Source organism: Palaemon carinicauda, chromosome 42, assembly GCF_036898095.1.
Source record: "Palaemon carinicauda isolate YSFRI2023 chromosome 42, ASM3689809v2, whole genome shotgun sequence".
Taxonomy (NCBI): domain Eukaryota; kingdom Metazoa; phylum Arthropoda; class Malacostraca; order Decapoda; family Palaemonidae; genus Palaemon; species Palaemon carinicauda.
This window is the reverse complement of record NC_090766.1, coordinates 6,294,718-6,318,873: the sequence shown is the minus strand read 5'-3', so window position 1 is coordinate 6,318,873 and position 24,156 is coordinate 6,294,718. Positions and strand designations below refer to the sequence as shown.

Here is a 24,156-nt window from a genome sequence, read left to right as displayed (position 1 = left end):
GGTTAGAGTTCTCTTGCTTGAGGGTACACTCCGACACAGTATTCTATCTTATTTATCTTCCTCTTGTTCTGTTAAAGTTTTTATAGTTTATATAGGAAATATTTATTTTAATGTTGTTACTCTTCTTAAAATATTTTATTTTTCCTTTGCTTCCTTTCCCCACTGGGCTATTTTCCCTGTTGGAGCCCCTTGGCTTATAGCATCCTGCTTTTCCAACTAGGGTTGTAGCTTAGCAAGCAGTAATAATAATAATAATAATAATAATAATAATAATACAGTATCCCTGCATACGTATCTAAACTAAGAAACCATTGTATCCTACAATACCCAAAATACATTAACATGTAACAAAAGTTGAGGCATACACTACTATTTACACTAAATCAACATTGTATCATGTATTATCCCAAACATCTACCTAGGACAACGCCTGTAAAGAGATCGAAATAAAAAGAAGAATAACCCTCGGTTGGCAAGCGTTTGGAAGAGCCAGTACAGTGTTAAAAAATAAGAAGATTCCTATCATCTTAAAAAGGAAAGTCTATGATCAGTGTATCCTCTCCACTGTCACCTATGGCGCCGAAACTTGGAATCTAACAAAAAAGCTTTCCCTTAAATTACGAACAATGCAGAGGGCACATGAGAGAATTATGCTAAATCTAACATGGAATGATAGAAAAACAGCTAAATGGATACGTCAAAAAACTAAAGTAATGGATATCCTTGAAACCATTAGCAAGCTCAAATGGAACTGGGCAGGGCACATTGCTAGGATGACAGACAACCGATGGACATCACGAACAACCTTCTGGACACCCCGAGGATACACAAGAAACCGAAGAAGAAAAAAAAAACCCGCTGGCGAGATGACTTAGACCAACATAAGCAACAGTGGCACAGAATAGCTTGCGATAGAAGTCTGTGGAGAAACCTGGGGAAGGCCTACATCCAACAAAGGACTTTTGAAGGCTGAAATGATGATGATGATGATTATCCCAAAGCTACATTTATATTAAAAATACAGTACCCTGTACATACATTCTACACTATTATTACTTCTGAATATGGTTTATTAGTCCTGTAACCTAAAATTGAAAAGGTGTATCTTGCAGTAGTATATACATACTAAAGAAGAATTTATATATCCTGCATTTATATCTCCACTATAAATCCTGTGCCCTACAAAGAATAAGAAATTCGTATTTCGAAATTATATTCATAATGAAAATAAAAATCTTGGAAACATTTTTTAGTGATCGCATATTTCCAATAGAGAAATCTGACCATGATCATCCACATTCATTTAAAAGACCTTATCCTGAACAGGAATTTCGACAAAGAAGAACACGTCCTGTGTATGTGTGTGTGTAAAAATCACGAAAGCTGACACGTGACACTGTGCGTCAAATCAGCGCACCAGTCCTCTGCATGTATGGTCTGCTTAAGCCCTGGTCTGTTTTCCGTTAATCCTGTATTATTCTTTTACCTAAAAACTGACTTTTTATGGAATTATCTAGAAACTGACAGCTATGGGATCCCCTTCTCCTGTATGAAAACGATGTTTTTGTATATGTATTCTCATTGTTGAGTCCGTTGGTGTCCCTGATGGACGAAAGTACTAACTCCAATCAAGTCTTCACTTTTTCTTTCATGGATATAATACATACACATACACACACACACACACACACACATATATATATATATATATATATATATATATATATATATATATATATATGTATTTATATATATGTGTGTGTGTGTGTCTCCAAGAAATATCGACAAAATAAAACACGTCACACACACACACACACACACACACACACACATATATATATATATATATATATATATATATATATATATATATATATATATATATATATATATGCACACACACACACACACACACACACACATATATATATATATATATATATATATATATATATATATATATATATATATATATATATACATATAATTTAGGTCCTCAAAAAACCATCCTGATCATACATAGATAACAAACTACCATGAACATACATTTACACTAAACTATACCATGACCACACATATCCCCTTTGAAACTATCCTGAACACATTTTAACCATGACTAAAGCTAGATAATCATCAACATAAGCTAAGAAATTATTCTGACCAAACTAAAAAGAGGCTAAATTGGGTCTTAAATACATTTTATGTCCCGTAGGATGGAGCTATTATATATACTCCCGGATTAAAAAAAAATCGTTAATTTCAAATGTGGTCACTATGTTCATCTTTCATTGTAAGTTTATAAGCTAATGTAAATTCAGTGACTATTGCACTATACGATTATAAAAAAAAAAAAAAAAAAACTGGTTAAAATTGAATTATTATTTTTGTGACTTAAAAACATTCCAATTTTATTATTCTAGAAAAAAAAAATCATGAATACTTCACCAAAATTTTAATTTGTTCACCAAATATATTCGCAGTTAACTTAAGTGTTCTAATTGTAACTTGAATAACAGAAATCTACCAATCATAAGATCATTAGTATAAAATATGCACATCAAATTACAGACATCATAAAGTATGGAAAAGCCTGCAGACAATATTTTCTTGTCTGTCATACACACGACTCGTGGATGGCAACTAGCCAAGGCAATCTCATTGCCACGTCTTTTACAATGTTGATTCCTCTTGTTTTCACTACTTTCAAAGTGAGACATCATCTCAAATATTCAACTTACTGCTATTCGTCTCGACCGTTAGTAACATTATTATTATTATTATTATTATTATTATTATTATTATTATTATTATTATTATTATTATTATTATTATTATTATTATCATTATTACTTGCTAAGCTATAACCCTGGTTGGAAAAGCAGGATGCTATAAGCCAAGGGGCCTAACACGGATAATACCCCAGTGAGGAAAGGAAACAAGGAAAAATAATACATTTTAATAACAGTAACATTAAAATAAATACTATAAGCCCAGGGGCTCCAACATGGAAAATAGCCCAGTGAGGAAAGGAAACTAGGAAAAATAACATTTTAAGAACAGTAACATCAAAATAAATATTTCCTATATGAACTAAAAAAACTACAACAAAACAAGAGGAAGAGAACTTAGATAGAATAGTGTGCCCGACTGTACCCTCAAGCAAGAGAACTCTAACCCAAGACAGTGGAAGACCATGGTACAGAGGTTATGGCACTACCCAAGACTAGAGAACTATGGTTTGATTTTGGAGTGTCCTTCTCCTAGAAGAGCTGCTTACCATAGCTAAAGAGTCTCTTCTACCTTTACCAAGAGGAAAGTGGCCACTGAACAATTACAGTGCATAACCCCTTGAGTGAAGAAGAATTGTTAGGTAATCTGTGTTGTCAGGTGTATGAGTTAGAATATGTAGAGAATATGCCAGACTATTAGGTGTACGTGTAGGCAAAGGGAAAATGAACCGGAACCAGAGAGAAGGATCCAATGTAGTATTGCCTAGCCAGTCAAAGGACCCCATAACTCTCTAGCGGTAGTATCTCAACGGGTGGCTGAGTCCCTGGCCAACCTACTTCAAAACATTAAAATCATCAGCCTTCTATGGTTCATGATAAAGGCATCTCTGTATTTCAACATCAGTGATCCATAAGAAATTCTCATCTCAAATCATAAAATATGATTTAGAAAATGAATTACTTTCTGAACTGCAAATTGTATCAGGAATTATCAAAACCTCAAGTCTTTGGGAAATATTAAAAACTTTGAAATTCTTCAGACATCGAGACCAAGTCAGCCTTTCCCCAGTCAGGTGAGGCAAGCCAGGACTTTGTCTATAGACTTTTAGATGAACAGTCGTATGTCAAAGACCTGGGTTCCCTCATCTGACAATTGCATCGTGAATTGGAAGCACAATCAAGCAACTGCATCTTAGGAGAATTGACCTCTATCCTACATGAAGCGAAACGCTCAAGATATTCCCTATTTCTTGAGGATTCGTCGGTCCTATTGTTTATTGTGATTTCATTGATTGTGTGTTGACATGAGTTTCAGTAAATGTGTGTGTTGACATGAGTTTCAGTAAATGTGTGTGTTGACATGAGTTTCAGTAAATGTGTGTGTTGACATGAGTTTCAGTAAATGTGTGTGTTGACATGAGTTTCAGTAAATGTGTGTGTTGACATGAGTTTCAGTAAAAGATTGTGTTGACATGAGTTTCAGTAAAGTGTGTGTTGAAATGAGTTTCAGTAAAAGTTTGTGTTGACATGAATTTCAGTAAAGTGTGTGTTGACATGAGTTTCAGTAAATGTGTGTGTTGAAATGAGTTTCAGTAAAGTGTGTGTTGAAATGAGTTTCAGTAAAAGTTTGTGTTGACATGAATTTCAGTAAAGTGTGTGTTGACATGAGTTTCAGTAAATGTGTGTGTTGACGTGAGTTTCAGTAAATGTGTGTGTTGACATGAGTTTCAGTAAAAGTGTGTTGACATGAGTTTCAGTAAAGTGTGTGTTGAAATGAGTTTCAGTAAAGTGTGTGTTGAAATGAGTTTCAGTAAAAGTTTGTGTTGACATGAATTTCAGTAAAGTGTGTGTTGACATGAGTTTCAGTAAATGTGTGTGTTGACGTGAGTTTCAGTAAATGTGTGTGTTGACATGAGTTTCAGTAAAAGTGTGTTGACATGAGTTTCAGTAAAGTGTGTGTTGACATGAGTTTCAGTAAAAGTTTGTGTTGACATGAGTTTCAGTAAAGTGTGTGTTGAAATGAGTTTCAGTAAAAGTTTGTGTTGACATGAATTTCAGTAAAGTGTGTGTTGACATGAGTTTCAGTAAATGTGTGTTGACGTGAGTTTCAGTAAAAGTGTGTGTTGACATGAGTTTCAGTAAGTGTGTTGACATGAGTTTCAGTAAGTGTGTTGACATGAGTTTCAGTAAAAGTGTGTGTTGACACGAGTTTCAATAAAAGTGTGTGTTGACACAAGTTTCAATAAAAGTGTGTTGACATGAGTTTCAGTGAAAGTGTGTTGACATAAGTTTCAGTAAATGTGTGTGTTGACACGAGTTTCAGTAAATATGTATGTTGACATGAGTTTCAGTGAAAGTGTGTGTTGACATGAATTTTTATCCCGGAGGAGGCGAAACTCGAAATATTTAGCATTTCTTATAAATTTCATTCTTACTTGGGAGTTTTATTATGTGTGAGAACTAGCACTCCTTGATAAGGAAACCAGCAGTGCATCAAGACAGTGGAAGACCATGGTACAGAGGCTATGGCACTACCAAAGACTAGAGAACAATGGTTTGATTTTGCAGTGTCATTCTACTAAAAGAGCTGCTTACCACAGCTAAAGTGTCTCTTCTACTGTTACCAGGAGAAAAGTAGCCACTGAACAATTACAGTGCAGTAGTTAACCATATGGGTGAAAAAGAATTGTTTGGTAATCTCAGTGTTGTTAGGTGTATCAGGACAGAGGAGAATATGTAAAGAATAGGCCAGACTATTCGGTGTATGAGCAGGCAAAGGGAAAGTGAACCGTAACCAGAATCAAGCTGATCAGGTAAACATGTGGCCCATTTCAAATTGCCTATTCAATATTCAACTAAGGCACCGAGAGGAGAGATTTTTCCTACCCAGGTTGTCTCATTACGTTATAGGTGCACACACCATCCTCCTTTTACTTAAACCAGCAGAGGTAAGGTAAGGTAAGGTAGGGTAAGGTTCCCCCATTCGACATTCTCACGACCAGAAATCTTGTTCCCCAGAGCATCATCGCGTATAGTCGGACATCTCTGAACATGTGAGAAGGTCCGTTGATATTGAAGATCAAGCTTTTGAATACCTGAAAGACTACTTGGTTGACAGAAATTACTGTGGGCTAATAGGAAACTCTTTGTCATCATATGAACCATGAAACAGAGGGATGCCTCAGGGAAGTGTACTGGGCTCAATCTTATTTTGTATCTATACTATTGGTCTGTCGAAAATACTACAAAGGCATGGAATGGAGTTCAAACTATTTGCAGATGATACACAATTTTACTTCTCTATAAATGATATAGACGACACTACTGAAACTCTAAACCGAATTCTTGCCAGTGTTAGGGAATGGATGACAATCAAATATCCAAAATTAAATGAAAATAAAACAGAGTTTATGGTTATTTGAAAGACAAACTGTAAGAAACTTGGGTGACATTCAAATAAACATGAATAACTCTGCCCTTATATCCAGAAAAGTTCGCGATCTAAAAGTATCTCCTGACTGCATCTTGTCTTTCAATACCCAAATAAATAATGTAGTGAAAACTGCTGGCTATCATCTGAGAAATATTGCTTTCATAAAGAAGTACCTGGATAAACATTCTGTAAAGAAACTTGTGATAAACTGTGTTAATACAAGGATTGGCTACTGCAACTCCATTTACTATAATTTACCAAAAGTGCAACTTAAGAAATTGCAACACATAAACAGATGAGAAAGACTGATAAAAGGTGTCCCACCCAGAGAAAGGATCACTCCTTTACTAATTGATTTACAATGGCTGCCTATTAAAATATGTATAATAACCCAACAAGTCATCAGAACCGGACGTCCAAAATATCCCCTTTATAATAAAGGAGATATATTTTACAAAGATATAAAAATTCTTTGACCAAAAAACTATTCCAGGGTATTTTTGAATCTCGTCGTCTCCTTAGTTATAACTATATATAATATATAATATATATATATATATATATATATATATATATATATATATATATATATATATATATATATATATATATATATATATATATATAGTTTATGTAGTAAATATTTATTTTAATGTTACTGCTCCCAGGATATTTCCTTTTTCCTTTTATCCTTTCCTTACTGAGTTATTTTCCCTGTTGGGGCCCCTGAGCTTATAGCATCCTGCTTTTCCAACTAGGGTTGTAGCTTAGCAAGTAATAATAATAATAATAATAATAATAATAATAATAATAATTTCAAAAGATTTCATTCCAACTGATCCCCAGGTTCCCTGAAGCCCCGTCCGTCATCATTACGATGGTGCCCATTGATAGCCACGTCTTTATGAGACTCGAAGATTTCCTGTCGAAGGCCGTGAAGGAGGGCATCCCCACACTTTATCCTATTTATGGACCCCTGGCCAAGATGGTTGGGGTGCTTTCCACCTCCCTAAATTTTACGTAAGTTGAATCGTGTATGTAAATTTCTTTGTTGGTGGTGGTGGTCAGAGAGAGAGAGAGAGAGAGAGAGAGAGAGAGAGAGAGAGAGAGAGAGAGAGAGAGAGAGAGAGAGAATGACAATTGATGAAAAACAGTGACGATTGATCTACAAAATAATCACAGCTTCAAAGATCAAAGTACAAATGAATATACAAATGTCTATACTCCTTTTCACACACACACACACACACATATATATATATATATATATATATATATATATATATATATATATATATATATATATATATATATATATATATATATATATATATATATATATATATATATATATATATATATATATATATATATATATATACACACACACACATATGGTACCTGTATCATTATCATCCCCAGCCATAAATAGTCCAATGCAGGGCAAAGGCCTCAAACAATTTCTCCCAATCGCGTCTGTTTATGGTCTTTCTATGACAACCTAGACCCCCAAATTTTCTTAGCTCGTCAATTCACCGTCTTCTCTTCCTCCCCCTATTTCGTTTGCAATCTCTAGGGACCCATTCTGTTATTCTTAATATCCATCTATTATCTCTCATTCTCACTATATGTCCTGTCTGTGTCCATTTCCTTTTCTTACATGTTAAAAGATCCTCTACTTTAGCTTGCTCTTGTATCCATGTTGCTCTTTTTCTGTCTCTTACTCTTATTCCCCTCAATATTATTTTCATAGCTCTTTGATTAAATGCTTTTCTTTTTAGAGAAAGTGACATTTTACTTTTCATAATCTCATTCTGATTACCAAAAGCTCTTCACCTCGTGCTTATCCTTCTTTTAATTTCGGTCTCATGTCCTGGGGAAACACTTACTGTCTGTCCTATAAATATATTCATTGGTAATCTCTAATGATTTGTCCATAAGCCGTATTTGTAGTGTCTGCATTTTCATTAAGCAATATCTTCGCTCTACAAATATTAATTTTCGCTCCTACATTTCTGCTTTCTCTTTTCAAATCTTCTATCATATATTGTAATCTCTACCATGATTCACTTAATAGAATTATGTCTTCTGCATATCTTAAGTTGTTAAAGTATTCCTCATTAATTATAATTCCTCCATATTCATAACCTAAATTCTTAAAACCTTCTTCTATTTATATATATATATATATATATATATATATATATATATATATATATATATATATATATATATATATATATATATATATATATATATATATATATATATATATATAAACCATTCCACTGATTGAAATGGCTATCAATTTCTGCTTGACCTTTCAGGCCATTTCCTTATTTTTTAATGATAATTAATTTTCAGCAACTTGCAAGGGATGAGATTGCTAAACCACAAACTTTTTGTCCCTCAGTTGCACCCTTCAACAATCAAATAACAACTATGTACCTCATATTCATATGTAAATTCCAGTATAAGTAAATATTATACATATATTACATCACGACCTTCTCCCAAAACAGTTACAAGTTGGTGGTGCCCTCGGATAGTTCCTGGGGTTCTAGATCGCCCAACGGCACCTGGTCCGGAATGGTGGGACAAGTGTATAGGAAGGTTGGTGGTACTCTGTAACATTGCGCTTGTCCCAAGCAGATACTATTTATATGGTCCAAGCAAAAGAACACGAGAGAAGTATCAGTTCTTAATATACAACTAAATCTAAAAGACTTAGTTTCTCATTTGAGAGAAAATAGAATCTCTACTCTAATGCTGAGCATTAGTCAGGAGCTAAATCTTAACAACTATTCCTTTTCTTCTTATTTTTCAAAGGAAGTGGACATGGGCCTTGGTCCCTTCACCACAATCCTTAGCAGATTCCAGGCAGTCGACATGTCCGTCCCGTTCTTCTTTGATACTCTGGGCATCTTGTCGGCAAGAGGTAGTGCCGCTATCAACCCCTGGGGCTTCTTAATGCCCTTGAAAAATACAGTCTGGGCCTCACTCATAGCATCGCTTCTTATTGTTTGCATTGTTCACTTCCTTTTCGAACACTTCCTTCAACCAGAGGCTTCGTGGCAGAAACAGTTCGGTAGGATTCTATTTGAATATTTTCAGCCTCCGTTGGATCATGGTGAGTATATATTTCTACTTACATTTATCTCATTCATTGCTTTATTATTCTGGTAAATGGTGCTCGTTCTCGTTTATTATCAATATAATTGTAACATTCAATACAAAAAAAATATATCACTTAATGTCTGCAATGAAAACTCCAATGCTGCCTCTTGCAATACAGCCCTTGCAAGGAATACATGGAGTGTATGGCAGAAGCCCCTACTTGGAAGCTGGATCCTGGTGTCTTTTCTGTTGAATTCAAGTTATAGCGGAAACCTTAAGTCCATGATGGCTCTACGCTACATAGGGCATCCTATACAGACTGTGAGAGACCTCATTGAAGATACAAATAAGAAGATCATAATAGAACATAGGACGTCTTACTTAGCAACTGTCCAGGCGAGTTCCTTTGAAGTTTACCGGGGATGTTTATTAAAAAGACATTCAGAATTTAAATCATATGTTTGTATGCCACTAGTATCATTAACTATATGTACTGACATGGTGTACAGTACTGTATAATAGTGCTACGTACAGTTTATCATAATACCTTTTAAGTTTTCCGATATCGCATTAGATTAGAAAAATGTTATTTTGATAATGAAATAAATTTTTGAATATACTTACCCGGTGATTATAATAGCTGCAACTCTGTTGCTCGACAGAAAACTCTAAGGTAAAACTCGCCAGCGATCGCTACACAGGTTGCGGGTGTGCCCAACAGCGCCATCTGTCGTCCAGATACCCAGTACTCAATGTAAACAAAGACTCAATTTTCTCCTCGTTCCACTGCGTCTCTATTGGGGAGGAAGGGAGGGTCCTTTAATTTATAATCACCGGGTAAGTATATTCAAAAATTTATTTTATTATCAAAATAACATTTTTCAATATTTAACTTAGCCGGTGATTATAATAGCTGATTCACACCCAGGGGGGTGGGTAGAGACCAGCAATATATGTTTACATTATTATGAGCTAAGAGTTTTTATTTCATTTTAGAAGTTATCAAAATAACAAAAACAAAATAAATAGGTACCTGGTAAGGAAGTCGACTTGAACAATTACTCTGCCTTTTTAAGTACGTCTTCCTTACGGAGCCTCGCGATCCTCTTAGGATGCTGATCGACCCCTAGGATCTGAAGTATCAAGGGTTGCAACCCATACAACAGGACCTCATCAAAACCCCTAATCTAGGCGCTTCTCAAGAAATGACTTTGACCACCCACCAAATCAACTAGGATGCGAAAGGCTTCTTAGCCTTCCGGACAACCCAAAAACAACAATAAAAACATTTCAAGAGAAAGATTAAAAAGGTTATGGAATTAGGGAATTGTAGTGGTTGAGCCCTCACCCACTACTGCACTCGCTGCTACGAATGGTCCCAGAGTGTAGCAGTCCTCGTAAAGAGACTGGACATCCTTAAGATAAAAAGACGCGAACACTGATTTGCTTCTCCAATAGGTTGCGTCCATTATACTTCACAGAGATCTATTTTGTTTAAAGGCCACGGAAGTTGCGACAGCTCTAACTTCGTGTGTCCTTACCTTCAGCAAAGCTTGGTCTTCCTCACTCAGATGGGAATGAGCTTCTCGTATTAACAGTCTGATAAAATAGGATAAAGCATTCTTTGACATAGGCAAAGATGGTTTCTTAACTGAACACCATAAAGCTTCAGACAGGCCTCGTAAAGGTTTAGTTCGTTTTAAATAGAACTTAAGAGCTCTCACAGGGCATAAGACTCTTTCTAGTTCATTTCCAACCATATTCGATAAGCTTGGAATATCGAACGATTTCGGCCAAGGTCGAGAAGGTAGCTCGTTTTTGGCTAGAAAACCAAGTTGTAGAGAACATGTAGCCGTTTCAGATGAAAATCCGATGTTCTTGCTGAAGGCATGAATCTCACTGACTCTTTTAGCTGTGGCTAAGCATACCAGGAAAAGAGTCTTTAAGGTGAGATCTTTCAAGGAGGCTGATTGTAGCGGCTCGAACCTGTCTGACATGAGGAATCTTAGTACCACGTCTAAATTCCAACCAGGTGTAACCAAACGACGCTCCTTCGTGGTCTCAAAAGACTTAAGGAGGTCCTGTAGATCTTTATTGTTGGAAAGATCTAAGCCTCTGTGACGGAAGACTGATGCCAACATGCTTCTGTAACCCTTGATAGTGGGAGCTGAAAGAGATCGTTCTTTCCTCAGGTATAAGAGGAAGTCAGCTATTTGAGTTACAGAGGTACTGGTCGAGGAAACAGATACTGACTTGCACCAGTTTCGGAAGACTTCCCACTTCGATTGGTAGACTCTAAGGGTGGATGTTCTCCTTGCTCTAGCAATCGCTCTGGCTGCCTCCTTCGAAAAGCCTCTAGCTCTCGAGAGTCTTTCGATAGTCTGAAGGCAGTCCGACGAAGAGCGTGGAGGCCTTGGTGTACCTTCTTTACGTGTGGCTGACGTAGAAGGTCCACCCTTAGAGGAAGAGTTCTGGGAACGTCTACTAGCCATCGAAGTACCTCGGTGAACCATTCTCTCGCGGGCCAGAGGGGAGCAACTAGCGTCAACCTTGTCCCTTCGTGAGAGGCGAACTTATGCAGTACCTTGTTGACAATCTTGAACGGAGGGAATGCATATAGATCTAGATGTGACCAATTTAGGAGAAAGGCATCTATATGAACTGCTGCTGGGTCCGGGATTGGTGAGCAATATATTGGGAGCCTCTTGGTCATCGAGGTTGCGAAGAGATCTATGGTTGGCTGGCCCCAGGTGGCCCAAAGTCTCTTGCATACATCCTTGTGGAGGGTCCATTCTGTTGGAATTATTTGTCCCTTCCGACTGAGACAATCTGCCATGACATTCAAGTTGCCTTGGATGAACCTCGTTACTAGCGAAATGTTTAGACCTTTTGACCAGGTGAGGAGGTCCCTTGCAATCTCGTACAACGTCAGTGAGTGGGTCCCTCCTTGCTTGGAGATGTACGCCAAAGCAGTGGTGTTGTCCGAGTTCACCTCCACCACTTTGCCTTGAAGGAGAGACCTGAAGCTTTTCAAGGCCAGATGTACTGCCAGTAGCTCCTTGCAGTTGATATGCATTGTCCTTTGACTCGAGTTCCATATTCCCGAGCATTCCCGACCGTCTAATGGCGCGCCCCAGCCTACGTCCGATGCGTCCGAGAAGAGAACGTGGTTGGGAGTCTGAACAGCCAGGGGCAGACCCTCTCTGAGGCTGATACTGTCCTTCCACCATGTCAGGCAAGACTTCATCTTCTCGGAAATGGGGATCGAGACCGCTTCTAGCGTATTGTCCTTTTTCCAGTGAAATGCTAGGTGAAATTGAAGAGGACGGAGGTGTAGTCTTCCTAATGACACGAACTGTTCCAGGGATGATAGTGTCCCTATCAGACTCATCCACTTCCTGACTGAACATCGTTCCTTCTTCAGCATGTTCTGGATGCATAACTGGGCTTGGCTTGTTCTGGGGGCCGACGGAAAAGCCCGAAAAGCTAGACTGTGAATCTCCATCCCTAAATACACAATAGTTTGGGATGGGACCACTTGTGACTTTTCCATATTGACAAGGAGACCCAATTCCTTGGTCAGATCTAGAGTCCACTTTAGATCCTTCAGACAGCGACGACTGGAAGAAGCTCTGAGAAGCCAGTCGTCCAAATAGAGGGAGGCTCGGATGTCCGCTAAATGAAGGAATTTGGCTACATTCCTCATCAGCCTCGTAAACACAAGAGGAGCTGTGCTTAGGCCAAAGCACAGGGCTTGAAACTGGTAGACAACCTTTTCGAAAACGAATCTCAGAAAAGGTTGGGAGTCCGGGTGGATGGGGACGTGGATGTAGGCGTCCCTTAGGTCTAACGAGACCATCCAGTCTTCCCTTCTGACCGCTGCTAGAACCGACTTTGTGGTCTCCATGGAGAACGTTTGCTTTGTGACAAAGACATTCAGCGCACTGACGTCTAGCACCGGCCTCCACCCTCCTGTCTTCTTTGACACCAAGAAGAGACGGTTGTAGAATCCCGGGGTTTGATGGTCCAGGACTTTGACTACCGCTCCCTTCTCTAGTAAGAGAGACACTTCCTGTTTCAATGCTCGTCTCTTGTCTTCCTCTCTGTACCTGGGAGAGAGATCGATGGGAGACGTTGCTAGAGGGGGTTTTCGTACAAACGGGATCTTGTACCCCTCTCTGAGCAACTTCACAGATTGTGCATCTGCGCCTCTCTTTTCCCAGGTCTGCCAGAAGTTCTTGAGTCTGGCTCCCACTGCTGTCTGAAGAAGCTGGCAGTCAGACTCTGCCCTTAAAGGACTTGGTTCCTTTCTTCTTTCCACGTCTCCCTTCGGCACGAGAACCTCCTCTGCTGGAGGCTCTGCCACGAAAGGGCGGAATAAAACGGGACGCTGGAGTGTCCATCCTTGGTCTAGCTGACAAGGTAGGCAAAGGGGTGGCTTTGCGAGCAGAGGACGCAACAAGATCGTGAGTATCCTTCTGTATCAAAGAAGCGGCAATTTCCTTAATCAGGTCCTCTGGAAAAAGGCACTTGGAAAGAGGAGCAAACAGAAGTTCGGATCTCTGGCATGGTGTAACTCCAGCTGAAAGGAATGAGCATAGGTTTTCACGCTTCTTAAGGACTCCGGACACAAAAGATGCAGCAAGCTCATTAGACCCATCACGTACGGCCTTATCCATGCAGGACATAATGAGCAAGGAAGTCTCCTTCTCCGTCGGAGAGATCTTTCTGCTTAGAGCTCCTAGACACCAGTCTAAGAAGTTAAAAACCTCGAAGGCTCTAAATATACCTTTCAAAAGGTGGTCCAGGTCCGAAGATGACCAACATATCTTTGAGCGTCTCATGGCTAGGCGGCGGGGAGAGTCTACAAGACTTGAGAAGTCGCCCTGGGCAGAGGCAGGAACTCCCAAGCCGAGAACTTCTCCCGTGGCATACCAGACGCTCGATCTAGAAGAGAGTCTAGCAGGGGGAAACGTAAAAGCTGTCTTCCCTAAACTCTTTTTGGACTGCAGCCATTCTCCTATCACCCGCAAAGCTCTCTTGGACGAGCGTGCGAGGACGAGTCTAGTAAAGGCAGGAGTGCTTGACGGCATGCCTAACACAAACTCTGACGGAGGAGAACGCGGAGCCACAGACACAAACTGGTCCGGAAACATCTCTTTGAACAGGGCCAAAACTTTCCTAAAGTCCAAAGAGGGTTGCGTAGACTTAGGCTCGTCCAGTTCTGAATGCGGTTCATCTACGTGTGCAGCACCATCATCATCAGAAAGTCCCTCATCCGAGAACTGATGAGGGAACGGCAACGGAGTGGTTAACGGCTGGTTAGCTGAGTCCGGTCGCACGGGTGCATGCGTGACTGAGCCGGACGCAACGTCATGGAACTGCTGCCCAGTCTGTGAGCTGGCAACAACCATAGCAGCGCGGGGACGCACAGCGTCTACTCCAGACTGTCTAGACTGATGTGGGTGAGCAGTGGCAACCACACTGGGTTGCGGAGGTTGACGCACCGCGTCAAAACAAAACAACTCTGACGGTTGTTGAACCTCACGAACGTCAACGGATACCTCCGTGCGTCGCTGAACGTCACCATGCGGCTGGCAGATCACACTGGAACGCATGGGTGGCGGAACTCTCTCAACTGGAGTGCGTGAGAAGGTTACCTCAGCGTCCCCACGACGCACAACCGATCGTGTGGGTGGTTGTAGGCAAGGAGCTGCACTAGCTGGTGCGGCAGCAACCTTCTCCGCACGAAAGTCCTGCATAAGCGACGTTAGTTGAGACTGCATGTCTTGCAGTAAAGACCACTTAGGGTCTACAGGAGCAGGTGCGGCGACAGACGGTGTAACTGTCTGAAGCGGTACCGCTTTGCCTCTCTTAGGAGGTGAGCAGTCATCTGATGACTGCAGCGAGTCCGAACTGACCCAGTGGCTACAGCTGGGCCGTTGGACTTGTGCGGAAGGAACCGACTTGCGCTTTAACGGTCGTGAGACCTTGGTCCATGGTTTCTTGCGAGAAACACCTTCCGAAGACGAGGTATAAATGGGCTCTCTCGTCTTTGTTAGGCAGGGGCGATCTTGGGTAGATACGCCCGATACCACGGAGGGAACGTCTGTTCGCTGATTAAAGCCTCTCGAACCCATTTGTCGTACGACATTGCTTCTCCCCTGGACTTGGGAGCTTGCAAGAGGTCCCGGACTAGGAGGACGACAGGCACGAACAGACGAACCCTCAAGCGCAACACTATCCACAACACTATCACTCACTTTAACACTTCCCACTGCACTTTTACACTTCAGCTCCTTCACATCCGCCATGAGCTGATTACGGTCACTAGCCAGGGACTCAACTCTCTCACCCAGAGCTTGGATGGCACGCATCATATCAGCCATCGAAGGTTCCTGAGTGCCAGAAGGGGGATTAGGAGCAACCACTACAGGGGAAGGAATAGGTTGTGGGGCATGAGGAGAGGAAATGTCAATAGAACGAGAGGAACTTCTCCTAACTCTATCTCTCTCTAGCCTACGTGTATACTTTTGGAATTCGATAAAATCGAATTCCGAAAGCCCAACGCACTCCTCACATCGATCTTCCAATTGACAGGTTTTATCCCGACAATTGGAACAAACAGTGTGAGGGTCGATAGAGGCCTTCGGAAGACGCCTTGAACAGTCCCTAGCATTGCACTTCCTAAATTTTGGGACTTGTGAAGGGTCAGCCATTTTGAATTGGTCAAAGGGGAATTCAAAAACTATCAAAAAGTCATCAACAAAGAATCCGTAATCAAAAAGAGTTCAAGGATTTGTGAAGAGAAAGCCTGCACAGCGAAAGCTCAAAACTAGAATAATGTACTTCACCAATTAGTTGTGAAAACAAATCCAATTTAGCAACAGCGAGTAAGTACGTCTTGTCGGTAGCACAACAGAGAGAAAATTGAGTCTTTGTTTACATTGAGTACTGGGTATCTGGACGACAGATGGCCCTGTTGGGCACACCCGCAACCTGTGTAGCGATCGCTGGCGAGTTTTACCTTAGAGTTTTCTGTCGAGCAACAGAGTTGCAGCTATTATAATCACCGGCTAAGTTAAATATTGAAAATTAGTATCACAACGATTTTCTGTCAAAAATAGGCAGTTGTGTTGGGAAAAATTAAGATAACTTTTTTCAATATCTTTTGGCAACAGCAAGTTCCATTTGGTGACATCAATGAGCTCAACAAGGTTGGGGAAGCAGGCAGATACGTTGATTATAAAATGAGGAATTTCCTCTCTTATTCCGATAAGATTCTGAGAGGAGACCACGTGCAGATTTTCGACACAACGAATTCTCTATACTACAGAGCAAAGGAATTCTCCAGGACAGGTCAACCCTTCTTTCTTATAACAGTACTAAAACAAGCTATTATTATATATCTTAATTTTATCGCTGAGAAATAACACCATTGATATCCAAGAGACTTATTTATAAAAAATATTACTGAAATTCGATATATTCATAAAATAAATACTCATAAATTTTATATTTACGCTTTTTCAATAAGATGAACATTCCAAATATCCCCCTTCTATACCCCTAAGAAATCTTCCTTCACTTTGGTCTGACTGTATTGTGGTAATTAAATCATGTCTCAATCTTCTTTAAATTTGTCACGGCCCTTCCCTTTGATGAAGGGATTATCTAAATGGAAGACAGCCTGTGAATAGTGGTTTTCACACGCCCCTGTTGTATACACGACACCCACAAGGTGATCGCACGAGGGTTGTAACCTCTGCATTCCATGCTTTTATGTTTCTCTAGTATATTTGGAAGATTTATATTAGAAAAGTGTAAAGAAGGACTTCTTTCACCGGGCGTCACAGGTCTCTTCCCAGAAATAGATTTTTCCTTCGTCAAAATCCCTTAAATTAAACGCTGCAATGATCTGACTTTCTGATTTTCCAACCTTTAGGTCGATGTGATTTCTACCTGGCAAAAGAAACATTCATACCATTCGTGTATTCGATGATTTGGCAGAAAGGCAGTCTACTCACACCCGCAATCAATGTCCGGTAAGGATAATCGCACAATGAGCTATTTATATTATAAATACAGTAGCTACATGTATGGATTTGTGTATTTTTACAGCTACTGTACTGCATATAAAATTCACCTCGCTGTAACTGGGATATTGAGAGGAGATATCTAAATGGTGCGAGACCTCTGGTTGTGATTTATCACGCCCCAGTATTATACCGACACCTTATAAGGTGAGCGAGCTGGGTTCAACCTGGCATTCCTATACAACTTTTTCTCTGGTAATTTTATAGCAGTTTTTACCTTAGAAATGATGTAAAAGGAGCATTTCACTGAGCGGCACAGGTCTCTCGCCCAGAAATAGATTTTTCTTTCGTCAAAATCCCTTTTTTACAGCTACTGTACTGCATATAAAATTCATATTACATATACTGTATGGCATAATGATTAATCTAAGTGCTTTCCTAAAGGATACGTAAAGTGGTTGAAGCCGGCTTATACAATCTTTGGGTATCCCAGAACATAGATAATGTCACAGCATGTGCCAATCCTCCGATGAAAGTGTACTTACAAGACCCCATACATTTAGAGAATATTTGGGTAAGTGTTTTTTCCAATTAGAGTTGCATTTATATTGTAGGTATACAGTATGAAAACTACAGTACACTACAAAAGCCACAATGTCTCCTTAAGGATTTTTATTAACTTATATTCCAATAATTCCAAAGCAATCATAAATTTCATGAAAAAATCATTCCGTAATTTTGGTAATAGTATCTCACATTAAGAGAGAGAATTGAGCCTATCCAATCATACTGTCCACTGAATAAAAATTGAGAATTACCTGAACCCAACCCTAAGCCAAATAAATAACTAAATTAAAACCCCACCCCACCCTAAATGATAAGATAAAATCACAAACTTTAAAGTAATACAGTACAGTATAACAAATTTGGAGTAATTTGTATTTTTCCCAACTAATACAAACCGGTAGCTATTTATAGGGATTATCTTTTGGCAGAGCTGGAGGGTTAGCCATTAAGACTTAAATGCGAGGTGACAACCCTACCCGTCCACTAGTAGTGAGGAGGGGTACACCCCCCCCCCACCAGCTATTCACACATTGGTGAACTATGTCACATTTTTATTGCAGGTAAAACTTATCGGGGGACAGGTGATGGCGGAACATTTTGTATAAATAGCTACATGTTTGTACTAGTTAAGAAAAATACAAATTACTTCCAAATTTGTCATTCATTCCTGGACTAACAAACCTCATGCTATGTACTGTATAGGGATGATTCGCCTGTTAGGAGGGTGGTAAGTCCGACCACAGGCTTGGTCACTGACCCGGGTTTTCTCTGTACAGTGTTTGACTGTGACTAGAGGAAACCTTGACACCTAGCTAAAGTGATACATAAAAGGAATATTGATAGCGGCCTGAGCAACCTGTGTGGTTGTGAGAGATAGCACAAGAACGTCTAGGTCAGCAAATTCTGAGTTTAAAAATAGGAATACATAATTTACACACAGACGTTTCCCAATGCCTACCTCGCAAGAGGCATTGGGGACATGTAAAAGTATAAACTCTATGCTACGCTTCACAAGGGAAATGGTTCCCACCTACAGAAAGGTGGGGCCAGCTTGCAGAGGGACCCATGGCGCTGTTCCCCAAGAGGGGAAGTTGAAGAAAAGAAAAGAGCCAGTCATTCTTATTCATTCATCCCAGACTAATCATGGGTAACCAATGCCCTCAACCATCAGCTACTTATCCAACAAGGAGCCTGATGTATTCTTAAACCACTTGTTATGCAGCCACCACAGAACCAATAAAAAATGTATCGAGGTTCCTTTGTAACACATCTTGCAGGTAGTGGAGGATGAAGGTCGTCTGATGATTCCACACGCCCACTTATAATACCTGAATTGAAGAAAAGTTATGTTTGAAAGTCAAGGATGTACTGATGCACCTGACGTCATGAGCTCTGGGTTTTCGAGCTGGAGGAGGGTTAGGATTCAATGCAGAGTCTATAATTTTACGAATCCAGGCAGAGATAGTATTCTTGGTGACATTCCTCTTAATTCTACCTGTACTGAAAAAAAAGGGCTGCCAGCAGGAGACAAGTTGCTGAAGTGCGTTTAAGATAATATCTCACACTTCTCACTAAGCAGAGTAACAGTTGATCTGGGTCATTGGTTACAGAACAGAGATTCTTAATCTGAAAGGACTCGAATGTAGGGTCCAGTACCCCTGGATTTTGAGTCTTTGCAATAAACTCAGAGATGAAGCTGAGTGTCACCTCCCCCCATCCCCTTGAATGGGCGATATCGTATGAGAGACCATGAAGTTCACTAACTCTCTTTGCGGAAGCTAAAGCGAGTAGGAACGCTGTCTTCAAAGTGAGATTACGGTCTGTTGCATGGCATAATGGTTCGTAGGGTGTGCCTCTAAGGACCGCAAAACGCGAACCACATTCCAAGGAGGAGGTCTTATCTCTGACTAAGGATGAGTGATCTCATAACTTCGCCTGAGGAGAAAAAGCTCCAATGATGGGGAAAGGTCAACTCCTTTCAGTCTAAAGACTAAGCTTTGTAGGTAGTAGGTTGGCCAGGGCACCAGCCACCCGTTGAGATACTACCGCCAGAGAGTTATGGGGTCTTTTGACTGGCCAGACAGTACTACATTGGATCCTCCTCTCTGGTTACGGTTCATTTTCCCTTTGCCTACATACACACTGAATAGTCTGGCATATTCTTTACATATTCTCCTCTATCCTTATACACCTGACAACACAGATTACCAAACAATTCTTCATCACCCAAGGGGTTACTGCACTGTACTTGTTCAGTGCCACTTTCCTCTTGGTAAGGGTAGAAGAGACTCTTTAGCTATGGTAAGCAGCTCTTCTAGGAGAAGGACACTCCAAAATCAAACCACTGTTCTCTAGTCTTGGGTAGTGCCATAGCCTCTGTACCATGGCCTTTCACTGTCTTGGGTTAGAGTTCTCTTGCTTGAGGGTACACTCGAGCACACTCTCCTATCTTATTTCTCTTCCTCTTGTTTTGTTAAAGTTTTTATAGTTTATATAGGAGATATTTATTGTTGTTACTCTTCTTAGAATATTTTATTTTCCTTTTTTCCTTTCCGCACTGAGCTATTTTCCCTGTTGGAGCCCCTGGGCTTATAGCATACTGCTTTTCCAACTAGGGTTGTAGCTTAGTAAGTAATAATAATAATAATAATAATTAAGGCTGAGCGATAGCCTTTCACTGGCGAGACCAAGAGGAGTTTTTCCTCACGAAGGTATACAAGAAACTGCTATTGTTGGTATACGGTAGTGGCATCCATGGGAGATATACCCCTTCTACAACACCAACCACAGATGACAGTCCACTTTGCCTGGTATTGTATACTGAGGCTGACGATTTTTGCGAATACCCAGACATCTTTCCCGCAACTTGTTATAAAATGCCTCTCTGAGAGAGGAGATGCTAGATAGTTTCCAGGTGTGAAGCCGAACAGATGGAACTGCCTTGTGGAAGATGTTCGCGAGTGGTTGCTTGAGTAGATCTTGTCGTAGAGGGAGTTCTCTCGGAAGATCTACTAGGAGTTGCAGAGTGTCCAGGAACCATTCTGCATGAAGCCACAGTGTTGCTCTGAATGTTATCAGTAGGTTGTTGGATGCTCTGGTTTTATTGAGCACCATTCTCATCATACAGAACGGGAGAATGGCCTACACGTCAATGTTGTCCCACTGTTGTTGGAATGTATCTTGCCAAAGAGCCTGATGAGGAGCGTCAGGTTTGTGGAGAGGAGTGTTGAGCTCGTGAGGATGATTGTTGATCACAAAATCTGCGGCGATGCTCATTAGAGTGCCAGGAGCGACGTCTTGAGGGTGATCGTCAGGAAGGGCGAGAAGATGACTGGTCTCATGCTGGCGAGCACCGAACAGATGGAGAGTGGGCCACAGACTGACGATTACTCGTAGATTGAAGATCAACAGCAGGTGAGTGCCTGTCACAAGGGCTGGAACGTTGCCTGTTGGATGAAAAAGAAGTTTGTAGATCATTAAGGGACGATGAGATCCGAAGATGGCGGGAGGACTTGTCGTCAGCAGGAGGCCGTTGGATGGGCGAGTGGGAGCGATGACCACGAGACAGGGTGGAAGGGCCAGGAGAGGGCGAGAGTTGGGCCTCGCAACGAGCTACTGCATCAGCAGTAGAGGCAACAATGGGCGCAGATGAAGGATCTCTCTGCACACCACGCTGAAGAAGCTGAAATAAAGCTTCTTTGGAAGGGGGTTCAGTAACTCCCCGGGGTGGCCATGCCTGCACCACATCTGAAAGAGAGAATGCTTCCCCGGCGGCCTGAGGCAAAGGTGTTCCTCTAGGGGAAGCAACAACAGCCCCGGTACCCCAAGGTTGCCATGAAGTAAGCTGGTCTGCACTCCTGTTCAATCGCCCCCCTGGAGGAGAACAGGCGAGGAGGAGCTTCAGAAAGAGGCCTAGGGTGCGGGAAGAGGAAGTTATAGGTATCTTTGCCCCTGAGGAAGACTCCGGGGAAGAGAGATCTCTTTTGGACTTATTCTTCCTACGACACCCAAACTTCTCCCACTGGGAGGCAGGCCTCTAGATGCTTCTCTGACCAAAGAGCACCATCAACACTTCAAGAAGGCCACAACTTACCAAGATTGAGGTCTTTGTGAGAATTGTCAACAGTAGACACAGCAATGGGATTACAGTACTTCACCTGTGTAAGGCAATACTCTTATCTCTCTTAAAGGACTCAACCAAGCATGGGGCAGACACTCTCTTTCCCTTACGCATTACTCCAGAAGACCCAACAGCGGAAAGACAAAGGAGACAGAGGGTTTCATCCTTGAAGCTAGGAAGGAATCAAAAGACCTTCTTTGGTATCAGCTTGGTCCCTGCCAAGTCCAATGCAGATGAATCTCTCATAGACTGCTACTTTCTCTTCTTAGCATTCCTCACCCACTGTACACGAGACCACTCCCTACATTTGTCCCATGGGAGAGACTGCGAGCAGTCCGGCCCCCTGCAAAACCTACAAAGCTGAGGAAGATTTATGCCAGTCTTATTCATCCAGCGGGGTTTGCCAGGGTAAAACTGCACGTCTAACCAAGGAGCCAACATCATTAACATACAGCACAGTAGAGACAAACACTAAAATGAGAAAGCAAAAGAGCTTTAAATGTTTAAACGTTGTTCAGGAATGGCACAGGCAAGGGACACGGGCAATGCCCTGGCAGAACACTGCCCTAGAGACTGACCATATACATATATATATATGATCAGTGGGTAAGCTCCATCTCCACCCAAGCTTGGACCAGGGAGGGCCAAGCAATGGCTACTGATGACTCAGCTAATAGACCTATAGGCTTCTCCAATCCTCCCATCCTTATCTCATAAGGATGGTGAGGTTGCAGACACTACAAGAAATTATCTAGCTTGAGAGGATCTTGAACCCCAGTCCAGCAGAATGCCAGAGGGTTGCTCTACCTGTTGGGTGGGCGGGGAATGACCACCACACGACGGCCAACTACGTTTACCTCGTTGAAAGCTTAATGGCCCTTCCAGTTTCGCTGAAGTCATACTCCTAATGAAGGTTGAGGGTGTGTATTGTGTATAGGAACAGATTACTGTATAACTCTACCTAAAAAATATTCTAATTCATAACGGTGATAATACCAAAGAGTGGGGACGTGGTTTCATACTGATATCATCCATTAAAACATCTAGAGTAATTCCCATTCCACTTGGATTAGAATACGCTTTACCTCATATAACTGGCAAGTTTGAAATAACTTAACCCTTTTACCCCCAGGCTATTTGGAACTTTCCAACCCTTAACCCCCAGGGGTTATTTTTTATTCAAGCACATTTTGCAGTATATATTTTTCAAATTGCTCTAACAGCCTTAATTTTTGTTATAGAGAAGTCAGGTTGATCTCATTCTCATGGAAAATGCCTGAAGTTTCTCAAAAAATTATATAAAAAAAAAAAAAATTGTAAATAGCAGTTTTTTGCAAGGACGTACCGGTACGTCCATGGGGGTAAAGGGATGTGTTTTGTGAAACGTACCAGTACGTCCTTTGGGGGTAAAAGGGTTAAAGTATCTTTTTCCATGAAAATAAAAATCCACAAATATTTTTACATACTGTACTTTCATAGATTTTTCCACATTTTATCCATTCTGGACAAATTGATAATACTGACAAAACATCTTTTCAGGGAGTCGCTGTCATATGGGGTGGAGGGATGCTGCTGGCTTTCAGCGCCTTTGCTTTGGAAAGTGTTTGGATCAAGTATCGTGCTGATGGAGATGACTGAACAAAGATCCGTTTAGTTACCATTGTTTTCTTTGCACGGCTTCTCTTGAAAACTAAACATGGTTTTCATTGTTATCAATAGTGATTGTATTTGAAAAGTGGAGATGAAAACAAGCATGTTTTCTTACTGTATTCGATATGCTAATAATAAATATAACCTTTTTCCTAAAGTAATTGAATAGCTCTTTTAATACTACTCAATTAATGTAGAGTAATGTATTTTGCTAAAAATGCTATGCTAGGTAACAAAATTCATTGGAAATCCCCCAAATTTATGAATATGATGAAAAATATCGCATTTTTCAAATAATTTGTATTTCTTCTAACTACACAAACCGAAGTCCTTTAATAGAAGCATACTTTAAGCGAAGCTGGATACGGTTGTTAAGCTTTAACAAGGTCGCAGTAATTGCAGGCCACCTACCTGAGTGGCCATTGAGCTCCCACTTTGACCTTAAACCTAGGACTTAAAGGGTGGTTGAAGATGGAAGTGTAACTTAAGAGACTCAGGGTTGCA

General features: G+C 40.6%; 1 protein-coding gene across 1 annotated transcript in view; it reads left to right on the top strand.

The window, feature by feature from the left end:
- The window catches only part of LOC137632857 (uncharacterized), a 24,100-nt gene extending 314 nt beyond the window's left edge, over nt 1-23,786 (top strand). Inside the window, exons 2-8 of the mRNA XM_068364953.1 lie at nt 6,218-6,350; nt 8,992-9,292; nt 9,458-9,679; nt 16,465-16,638; nt 17,225-17,324; nt 17,760-17,889; nt 23,542-23,786. Of these exons, the coding sequence (XP_068221054.1) occupies nt 6,218-6,350; nt 8,992-9,292; nt 9,458-9,679; nt 16,465-16,638; nt 17,225-17,324; nt 17,760-17,889; nt 23,542-23,640 (1,159 nt within the window). The 3' untranslated portion in view covers nt 23,641-23,786. The remainder of the gene's footprint in view (nt 1-6,217; nt 6,351-8,991; nt 9,293-9,457; nt 9,680-16,464; nt 16,639-17,224; nt 17,325-17,759; nt 17,890-23,541) is intronic.
- The last annotated feature ends 370 nt before the right edge of the window (nt 23,787-24,156 follow it).